This window comes from Xyrauchen texanus, chromosome 21 (genome assembly GCF_025860055.1).
Source record: "Xyrauchen texanus isolate HMW12.3.18 chromosome 21, RBS_HiC_50CHRs, whole genome shotgun sequence".
Lineage (NCBI taxonomy): Eukaryota > Metazoa > Chordata > Actinopteri > Cypriniformes > Catostomidae > Xyrauchen > Xyrauchen texanus.
Window position 1 is genome coordinate 15,947,378 of NC_068296.1, and position 10,845 is coordinate 15,958,222.

Genomic DNA, 10,845 nt, shown 5'->3' on the forward strand with positions numbered 1-10,845 from the left:
AGAAAAATATTTACATATTTGTCTTCTCCCATTTTATAAATTAGGCTTTTTGGTTCATTAGAGGTGTTTTTTGTTTTTTCAATTGTCACGCAGGTATTTGGAACAGTGGCATTAAGCAAACAAACTAGCATTTAACTGAAAATTAATGAACATTTGGTAATTGTGATCAGGACTGATGTTGGTTAAAAAAATCTAAGTCAGTGAAAGTGGAAAATAATATTAATATATAATATTATTATGGCAGTTTTTTTGTTGTGGACCTTTTTGTCCTTAAATGGCCTCTGAGTAACTTATTTTTTATTGAGGGTTAAGTTGAGTCAACTCTTTATTTGTTTATTTTTGTTAAGACAACTATTAGTATTTACAGTGTGAGAGGTAAAAATAAATGTATTTTGAGATTAGGGATTGGATTTCCCACAGATAAGTCATACTGTCTGTTCGAGACGAAGAATTCAAAGAGTAAATTTAAGATCATACCAGAAGCTTGACTGCAGTCTTGCAGATACAGCTGTTAATGGATGGGAAGGACAAGAAATAGGAATTCTAATTGATGGAGATCATTACTGGGAAATTGTGTCTGGCAAGGTAGAGGGACTGAGTTCTTTGGTAGCAATGTACAGTATCTTTGGAGAGTTGGTGCAAGAAACAACAGCAGTGATGAATATGCACTCCGAACCATCAAATGTGCAAACCATGCATATTAGTGTTGTCAATGACAATGTCAGTAAGCAGTTGAGATCAGTTTGTTTATTGGAAGCTCTTGGAATTGGAAAACCAAATGAGGAATTTTCAAAAACCGACAAATATGTGTTGCTGATATTTTAAGAAAATGTGAAAAATTTTGATGACAAATATGAAGTAAGACTTCCATGGAAAACTGAAGACATTGAACTTTCAACAAAGTTTCAGTAGCAAAGAACCGCTTTGAACATTTGACCAAGAAATTTCAAATGAATGCCAAGTTACATGACCGGAACAATTGAAGTAAAAATGGCTGAAATATAAAGAGAAAGTCCTTCCCACTCCCAATATTGAAAGATGTTTAAAGTTCATCAAGATTATGAAAAAGAGAATGCCATCAAAGAAAGGTTAAGAATAGGCCTTTAAAATATTTTAAGGGGAAACCTGGTTAAATGCACAGATTAATAACTTAAATTACAGCGTGATTAGGGAATATGGGAACTTCAATTTGACTGACAGACCGTCTGCTAATGGCAGATGAGTGAGCACTGACTGCAGTTCAATGGACTGCCAATGAGATGAGCAATGAGCATATGGCATAATGCAAAGGAAGAATAAAAATGTAATTTTCATATTATATACATTTATTATTGGTGCTAATCACAGAAGAACGTACTTTAAAATGTATGTAATGATTATAATACATTTGTCAAAGGTTTTTAATACACCCAGACAATTACTGGTATTACAAACAGTCGGGGGCTCTAGAGATTCATCAGACACGAACAACACCAAACGAGGAAAGGTCATAGCAATAGAAAAATCTGGTAAAATGGTAATTAACTTTTCTTCCAAGTGGGCAAGTTTGGCGACCCGGATCTATTGTCTCTCATTGCTACATTGTGTTTAAATTTAAACCCCTCACTGTGAATTTAAGTTAAATTACTGGTTTCATTGGTTAGTTGAATAATAACAGGTTTCATTGTCATTATTCAGGCCACTGCTAACATAATGTTGCAGACTGCGATTTAACAAAACTAAACAAGAGACGCGCCGCCCACAAGCGCCAATATGCCAATCACAAGCTATTTTGTTTACTAATTTAAACAAGCCCATATAAGTGATTTTAAGTACACACATTCAAAACCAATTTATTCTATTAGTATATTTTTTTTATATGCGTCAAGAAACCCGGCCTAAAAACGCGTTTAGAATTAAACGAGCCAGAGTGCGCCCTCTGTAGGTATATACATTTTCACTAGTCAAATGTAAAGACTGTAAACGCCTCTAGTGTTGTTCAGCTCTGTGATTGGAGCAGCGTGTGCGCGTGTATGTAAACTTGCGGCCTTTTCCATTAAGGCAACTACGTATGTCTTTTCCTATTAGGAAAAAACACTCTTTACTTATTGTAAACGCAAACAGGTAATTAATTTGCTTAATATGATCGCAAAATATATTGTTGATGATAACATCCCTGCGTCTTTAGCCGTTAGTTTGCGTTAGACGTAAATATTGCCAGCTAACGTTAGCACGCTAGCGAACGCCAGTGTTTTTTTTGTGTGTGAGATTACTGCGCAGTTATAAAAAATTTCACAAAAAACACTGTTGTATATGCGCCGGAATAATAAACATTGCACGCGTATTAAATTATCTGAATTTATATATTTTATGTGCGTCCATGAATGACGGAATACACATGTTTGATTTTAGATTAAGTCTCGACTACAAACATTACTAAATGTATTTTGTTACCTAATAGTCTTAATGTCTTATTGTGTAATTCGCATCTAAAGACAAAACAGGTAAACCATTATTAGATAGATGTTATTAGGTTAACATGGTAAATTTTTTACTCGGACACTATCCATGTCAACTAAAACAAAACAATTATTGTTTGCCACTTAGTGTCAGTAAAGATAGTTAATTTAGTTTTCATGTACAATGACAGTCTTACAGGTAGTCTTATAGCATGTGTTTGTTTATTTTCTGACGTATATGTAGATTCTGCAGGTGGGGAAACCTGTACTAATTTATTGTAATATAATCTTCTGGGATCATTTTGCATATTGCAGGAGCCTAACGTGTGTTCCCAGGGTGAAATATACTGTGCTCTAAGTATGAAAGTATACAGATTTGAGAATTGTACAATATGTGGATATTCAGTGTGTTTGCTGTTTTAGAATCAGAATGAGCTTTTTTGCCAAATATGCTTACACATACAAGGAATATGTCTTGTTGACAGAATCTTCCAGTGCACAAACAATACAGCAACAAGACAAAATAAAACAAAGTGAATAGAAAATATTTTTAATATAAGTATTTATAGAACTACACAATTAGTCAAATCTGTTATATACAGATGCAAGAGAATGTATGACAGAAGAGGTGTGATATGTTGTGTAAATATAAATAGACTAAATTGTGTATTGCACATTAATTATTGCTCAATGGGGCAGTTTGAACTGTTCATGAGATGGATAGCCTGAGGGAAAAAATTGTTCCTTTGCCTGACAGTTCTGGTGCTCTGTAGTGCCGTCCAGAAGGCAGAAGTTCAAAAAGTTAGTGGGCTGGGTGACTGGGGTCCAGAGTGATTTTTAGAGCCCTTTTCCTCACTTTGGAAGTGTACAGTTTTTGAAGGGAGGGCAGGGGGCAACCTATAATCCTCTCAGCAGTCTGAACTGTCCTTTTATAGTCTTCTGATGTCCAATTTCATAGCTGCTTCAAATCAGAGATTTATTGAAGTGCAATGGATAGGCTCAATGACTGCTGCGGTTAGTTGATTTGAACCCCTCTGTCTCCCCTAGCTGCAACCCTGCCCCGACGTGGCCCAACCCCAAGCGGAGCCGTCATGTGGCAGGAGGCCCGCAAACATGAGCGCAAACTGCGTGGGATGATGGTGGACTACAAGCGCCGCGGGGAGAGACGGCGAGAGTACTATGAGAAAATTGTAAGTACGAATCTCCAGCATACCACCTTGACAGCATTTTCATGCATGGTTTTCTGAACACAAATGAATCATAGAATCTAATTTCTGTAGAAAAAGGATCCAGCACAGTTCCTGCAGGTTCATGGCAGAGCATACAAAATCCACTTGGATTCAGCCGTAGCCCTTGCAGCTGAGAGTCCCATCAACATGTAAGTCTCTTACTTGCACATCAGTGTAGAACTTTCATTATAAAAAAATAAAGTTTTGTTTGTAGAAACCTGAATTCTTTGTCCTTACAGGATGCCTTGGCAAGGAGATACAAACAACATGATTGATAGGTTCGATGTGAGGGCGCACCTGGACTACATTCCCACCTATACGCCACCTCTCCTAAACACAACGTGAGTATGGATGTTTTTTTTCTGGTCTTAATGCACCTGTAATGTTGAAGAGTACATGGAGATTGCAGAAAAGAAACAAATAAAACAGTACTGACATAGCCTGGTACTACCATGCAACTACCATGCTATTTTATATAATTTTTTGGATGAAGAATATCTTCAAGAAATATCTTAGGTTGAGTTAATTGTTTTTGTTACAGCACCCCAGAACAGGAATCCGAAGAGAGGAAGTGCAATTATGAGCGCTATAGAGGTCTGGTGCAGAATGACTTTGCAAACAGTAAGTCTACTTTGATTAAAATCTGATTAAAACAGTTTTGACCCTTGTAATGTGAGTAGATACTGTTGATGAATCCACCTTAAAATGTTCTTGTCATTTTGTAGTCTCTGAGGAGCAGTGTTTGTACCAGATCTATGTCGATGAGCTCTACGGTGGCCTGCAAAAACCAAATGAGGATGAAAAGAAAAAGTATGAACCTATGAATCAGTGGTTTAAAGTTAAAATCAAATTTTGTAAGTTGCAACATATATATTAGTCTGTTCTATTAGAAGAATCAGATCTTTTGTTGCTCTCCATTAGACTTGCTGAGAAGAAAGCTCAAATCGGGTATACCTATGAGGACAGCACAGTGACAGAATCAGACGCACAGCCGGAGAATGATAATGAAGATGACTCGGAAAACAGCGAGTCTGAGGAAGACGAGGTCATCCCTGACATTGGTGAGTCCTTCATACAAGCACACTTACTGTACAACTCAAGATAATTATTTGTTGCAAATGGAAACATCTGATCTAGCTAAATTAGTAGATAACTCCTTACAATGTGTGTGTGAATGTTTATCCATGTTGTAGATGTTGAGGTGGATGTAGATGAATTGATCCCAGAGCAGGTGACTGAGATAAACAAGATGGGAACCACTTATGGCATGGCAGAGGGGGATTTTGTCTGGTTTGTACACACATTTGGTCATATCAAAAACTGTAAAGATCTTCCTCTACAAACCTAGTATGTAGTTAAAACTGATCTGTCTTTGTGGCAGGATGTTGAGGAAGGACAAGGAGGAAGTGGAGGCCATTAAGCATGCTAAAGCACTGGAGGCAGAGAAGGCCATGTATTCTGTAAGGGCATTAACTATTTGACCCCCCTCCCATTTAAGCTGTTTGTGTTGATATTGTTAGTTATAATTTTGTTCTGTTTCCATCAGGGCCGGCGGTCTCGCAGACAGCGAAGGGAATTTAGAGAGAAGTATATGAAAGGCAGGCAGATCAGCCCACCCAGGTAACAGCCCAATCTATACTGCTACTACATGACACAAGTGGACACAGTTTTTGGACTTGCCGTTTCTGGCATTTAGCTCTTTTCCAGGTTCCACTGACCACCACCCATTTCATTTATGCCTAAATACACCCTTTTACATTATATTTTCCATTTGGCACTGATGTTTAGAACACATTCCTTAAAAACACACAAAAATGTATAACTTGCAACATTTAAACTTGTATGCATATATTTTGCTTGAATATTAGATAACAAATTAATATGTGAATTCCAACAGTTATGCCAGAAGAGACAGTCCTACATATGACCCCTACAAACGGTAAGTGCATTTAGCTCTGAATGATGTAGTAAAGCATTACATTTACATTTATTCATTTGGCAGACGCTTTTATCCAAAGCGACTTACAAAAGAGGAAAACATAAGCGAATCATCTTAAAGGAGACATTTGTACGAAAAGCAAGGGTAATTTTAACAATTACCACCAAAAACATTATGATCATATAATCTCTCTCACTGCTCTCTGTTCTCTTATTCTTTTTCAGGCCACAGTCAGACTCAAGTTCAGAGTCACGCTCTCGTTCCCGAACCCCAGGCAAAGAAAAGATCACCTTCATCACTAGCTTCGGGGGCAGTGAGGATGAGGGTGTCACAGCCCCACAAGCCCCACCTGCAGCGGTGTCAAGCCACATCACCTCCAACACCGCAGGTCATAGCAGGGGCTCCCGGTCGGTAACTTCCCCTTTTTACTTTCTGGCTCCTTTGTGGCCGTTTTCTCCTTTCGTTTATAACTGCGTGAAAAGTGCCACTGGTTCAGAAAATTATTAGTAGTATCTTTTTAAATATGGTTGAGATGGCCAGCCAAAGTCTGAGTTGGCTATTTAGTCTGTTGATTATATTTTGTGGCATTACTGAAATCTTGACCGCATTGTAAAGGGTTAGAATGTTTTTAGAATGATTGTAAAATCAGTCCTAAGCATAGGTTGCCCATAATAACATTTTGTATTGTCTTTGTCTTTCAGCCGAAAACGCTCTTCCTCCAGTCACTCATCCTTTTCCTCACGGTCCTCCTCTCTTCGCTCCTCACGCTCATCGTCTCGTTCCCGCCGGAGTCGCCGTTCTCGTGGGGGTAGAGACCGAGACAGCCATTACTCGCGGTCAAGATCTCACTCTCACCGGCGGTCTGACTCCCGTTCGTGTCAGCGCAGTGGAGGAGGTGGCTCGAGGAGACGATACGACAGGACACAGTCACGTTCCACAGATCGGAACAGGGGTAGAGACAGAAACAGAGACCGGGACAGGGGGAGATTCTACAAGGGCCGCAGGCGAACCAGGTAATAGAACTTGCTGAAGATATTCAAACCTTTATAGCTTGTTTTGATTTGAAAAGTTCATGGTTTTTCTTAAAATTTATCAGACAGTATTGAGGTTAAATATGGAAGATATGGATTTTTTTATTGACCGTTTTCTTTTGTAAATTTGCTCAAATTTACATTAAGAGAATAGGGTGGACAATGCATATACTGCAGGTATAAAAGATGCAAATAAGATGTACACAATTGCAAAACAATAACTTATTCTGCACTTTATTTCAAATTTATGAAAAAACTAAATGTGCACTCCCTGTTGTCAAAGCTGTCCATACAATTTGGAATGAAGATGGAATGACCACCGATGCTACTAATATCAGAATGGCTAATATATCTGTCCATCACTAGCTATGTGGCCATCATGTTATTCCCAAGCAAAGAATTACTTTTAACAGAGGTTGCACTCTCTCCTCAGGTCTCGATCCCGTTCACGCTCCGGTGATCGCTACCAGCGAAGGAGTCACAGCACTGCATACAGGAGGGGCGGCAGTGTCAGTCAAAGCCCCTCCCACTCACCTGCTGCCAGCCGCAGCCCCTCCCCATCTTCCCGGTGTGCTCAGCCTGCCTCTGCTGCTGCTGACAAACTGAGAAAGTGAGTTGTTTCAAGCACAGAATCACCGGCCTTAACATTGAATAATGAAAAGGGATGCAGCTAACAATCATTCTTTCTCTCTCAGGCCTGAAAGTCCGGGTGGTAAAGAGACTGGAGCTGCCAAAGTCAGTAAGAATTTGATATATCTCGATTTGTTGCTAAAGACTCCGCCTCCCTCACCCCTGACAGGCTGATGCAGTTAATAATCAGGCTGGGGCCCCTCAAAAAGCTTTTGATCAACAAAATGTTTTTTGTTTAGCTGTCTACATTGTGATCAGTTATCATGGTGCACTAGGATGCCCTCTCTTTGCAGAATGCAGTGTTCTTTTGAAGGGCAGCAATTTCTGAACTTAAATGTATTTGAGAATGGCAGGAATTGACAGACTTGTCTCCAAAGGACCTAGTCAATCTGTGTACACTCCATTTGAACAGTCACTGGATTGTCTTATTTCATGAAAAGATCCATATTCTTTTCTTTTATCCTAAGTATTATCGAACATGCTAGAATGTTGATGAGAGGAAAACTACAAAGGAATAATGGTTCTTATGAGGTTTGATGAGCCGTTAAGCAGTTTGAGTGTTGTAGCTTCTGTACTGGGCTTGTCAAGACAGGCAGAGCAACTTCACTCAGATACACACTTACACAAACACACCTGCATAAGTCAATACACATTGTGTGTGTGTGTAAAAGTTCAACAGCTTGCTACTATGAAAGGCAGAACCATCTGAAATGGCTACAGTAGCTACCATTTTGTTAATTTTCACTGAGTTGCCATACCTGGCCAGGTGATGCAATAAAAATATGAGGGAAGGCTCTCTAAATGGCTGCCCTAATTTGCCTGTTCACACCTTGCCCCTGCTACCTACATAAACATACATACAAATACACCCACAACATAAACATCACAGGCATAAAGGACAACCGGTACTTGAAATGTGAGCACATGTAGCAAACAAATGATCTCTTTATTGTTTAAAGGCACTCTCACACTTCAGCATGACACAAGCCTAAATCAGTCAAATGTAATAAGGTGGAACCTGCACTTGCATAAATCTCTTGTTCTCAGTCGCTGTTCTTTTTCTGACATTTCCCATCATACTTTTTCTGAAGTTAATGTGTCCATTGCAGTCCAAGATGACACCCCAGGAAAAGCTCAAACTCCGAATGCAGAAGGCCCTAAACAAGCAATGTAGGTTTCCAAAGCACACTCAAACTCTAAGAGCTATCTTCTTTCATATAAGTATACTATCATTTTTGTTATCTTTTTTTACCTTTGGTCCCATTATGTTTGTGTAAATGGCTATAGCCTTTGATGGTATATTTATTAAAGAAAAATGCTGATCCAGTTGCCTGCTCAAATTGTATACTGCCCATTTCTAAGCTGTCTGTGTGTAATGGGAAAGACATATGAAATGAAAGCCTGTTGACCCTGCCTCTTCCTTCATCTTCCACAGCCAAGGCGGATAAAAAGGCAGCACAAGCCAAGATCCAGCAACAGGAGAACAAGCGGCAGGTACATGTGTGGGGGTTGGTATGTTGGGGGTGTGGTGATTCCAGGTAATAGGTCTATATTTTGGAGCTTTAACCCCAACATTTGTTTTTTTCCCACCACAGGAACGAGAAGGGGTTTTACGGGCAATGGCACGGAAAATACGCATGAAGTAAGTCTGAACGTGTGAATACATGCATAACGTATTCGTGTTGTAGGATTTGTCCTCTCTGTTTATAAAGGTGAGTATACAGTTTGGTCTTTGTTTGGTCTTGTAGGGAAAGAGAACGGCGGGAGAAAGAGAGAGATGAATGGGAGAGGCAGTATGGGCGTCAGAGCCACTCGCCCTCCCCCGACGCCAAATCCGGTGAGTTTCCCTGGAAGATCCCTGTTGCTCTGTAAGAGCCACCTAATGCCTGAAGAATCCCTTCTCTGTATAGTGATTATGTAATCTGATAATGGAGTTTATTGACTTTTCTTTCTATGGTTTGGGTTTGTTCTATTCTTAGTGGTACAGAATTCTAGAGGTTGACAGCATGATAACTATTAAGAAATATGCTGTGAATCAAGTTAAACATGAACATGTCCTAAAGTCGATTCTAATCATAAATCTTGAACACCCCATAGGTCGGGAGCACGGCTCATCCAGAAGGTATGCTGAAACCAGTCTGTGCCTGTTTAAATTCTAGAAGGATGTAGGGGGCACCACACTTGTCCATTTTATCTAAATATAATGAAATTCAACCCCATTTCAACTTGTTCTTCTGTCTAACTCCACAGGAAGTCACGGTCAAGATCGAGATCACGGAGTCCTCATTACCGGTACTGAAGTATCATCACCTGATACAACCTTGAGGGAGAGGGGAAAGAAAAAAGACATGTCAAACAAATGTTCCATCACAGGATGACAATATTGAGTTCATAATAAAAAATTACATTAATTTCACTCACTTCAGCTTCTACACCTTCTGAAGACTGCACTGTAAAATAATAATTATATGACTACCATTTCTTAAATCTGTAAATTAGAACTGTCTTGCTCTAAACTAATTTTCCCTCCCATTTTTGATTTTACAAATCAAATTAGCTGGGTTGCTATGATAAGAAAGTAGTATTCAGAGCTAGACAGTTTACAGCTTTCTCCCTTTACCTTTGATTAATGAAATTTTAGAATATAAGATTCGGATGAACTGTTAAGCATTCCACATCATGTGGGGAGCACATCCCAACATTGTTTATAATGGCTTTGTTTAAAGGAATATTCTGGGTTCAATTCAAGTTAAGCTAAATTGAGAGCATTTGTGGCATAATGTTGATTACCACAAAAAATTATTTAGACTGTGCTTTTCTAAAAAAGGAAAACTTTCAGTGAGGCATTTATAATGGAAGTGAATGGGGATGTGTTTTTTATAGGGTTTAAAAGCAGAAATGTGAAGCTTGACATTTTATAAAAGCACTTTAATTCTAATAAAACTTGTGTATTATTTGTGCTTTTAAGTTGTTTAAATCGTAATTTTAGGGTTTGTTGACATTACATCGTCATGAACATAGTTGTTATAATTAATACTTTTTGTGGAGATCAATATTATGCCACAAATGCTGTGAATTGAGCTTAACTTGTTTTGAAAACGGATCATTCCTTTATGAGTGTGACGAATTGTGACAGTCTTTTAAAGAACATAGATTCTAAATGCCCATCATCTTTTGCTCTCAGCAATGTAAATATCAATATAACTTTATCCGTTATTATCAGGTGGTGCTGTCTTATACTTGAAACAATTTCAGATGTGGACATTCAAAATAAACTAATCATGTATAGAAAAAAAGATGCCTTGCGTGTTTTGTTTTTTTGTTGGTGCAAGTTTATCACAAACTGGTCCGTTCTTTGTAAAGGGAAATATCTCTCAAACGTTTCGCGTTGTAACCACCAGGTGGATCACTTCACCTTTAAAAGCGCTCCTGATTAAACGCAAGATAATGCAAATACATTGAAATGGGATTTAATAACCGCTGTATACTATCACGAATATCAACAGTCCCTGATTTTATTTACCACCGCCATTCACATTAGATGAGAAAATGGCAGTTACTTTTGGGTTTCGAAATAA

General features: G+C 38.6%; 1 protein-coding gene across 4 annotated transcripts; it reads left to right on the forward strand.

The window, feature by feature from the left end:
- The first annotated feature begins 1,973 nt into the window (after positions 1-1,973).
- On the forward strand, positions 1,974-10,552 carry LOC127661814 (CLK4-associating serine/arginine rich protein-like). 4 transcript variants are annotated; one of them, XM_052152725.1, is made up of 21 exons: positions 1,974-2,103; positions 3,486-3,628; positions 3,719-3,816; positions 3,907-4,008; positions 4,209-4,288; positions 4,393-4,477; positions 4,589-4,728; positions 4,861-4,957; positions 5,049-5,127; positions 5,214-5,287; positions 5,565-5,606; positions 5,831-6,013; positions 6,308-6,619; positions 7,071-7,247; positions 7,333-7,372; positions 8,359-8,437; positions 8,703-8,761; positions 8,863-8,909; positions 9,016-9,104; positions 9,365-9,389; positions 9,518-10,552. In XM_052152725.1, the coding sequence occupies exons 2-21, from the start codon at positions 3,530-3,532 to the stop codon at positions 9,564-9,566; spliced, it is 1,956 nt and encodes a 651-aa protein (XP_052008685.1). In that variant the 5' UTR covers positions 1,974-2,103; positions 3,486-3,529; the 3' UTR covers positions 9,567-10,552. The 4 variants fall into 4 exon arrangements, 2 of the variants coding, with proteins under 2 accessions (XP_052008685.1, XP_052008686.1); XM_052152726.1 differs by having other exon boundaries at positions 8,377-8,437; XR_007972797.1 differs by lacking the exons at positions 9,365-9,389; positions 9,518-10,552 and having other exon boundaries at positions 7,333-7,376.
- Positions 10,553-10,845: the final 293 nt, after the last annotated feature.

Excerpts from the sequence above, each read along its gene's own strand:
- LOC127661814 (XM_052152725.1), top strand. The coding sequence starts at position 3,530 with ATGTGGCAGGAGGCCCGCAAACATGAGCGCAAACTGCGTGGGATGATG. Across the intron at positions 4,289-4,392 it reads GCAGAATGACTTTGCAAACA|TCTCTGAGGAGCAGTGTTTG; the intron begins GTAAGTCTACTT and ends GTCATTTTGTAG. Across the intron at positions 5,607-5,830 it reads ACATATGACCCCTACAAACG|GCCACAGTCAGACTCAAGTT; the intron begins GTAAGTGCATTT and ends ATTCTTTTTCAG.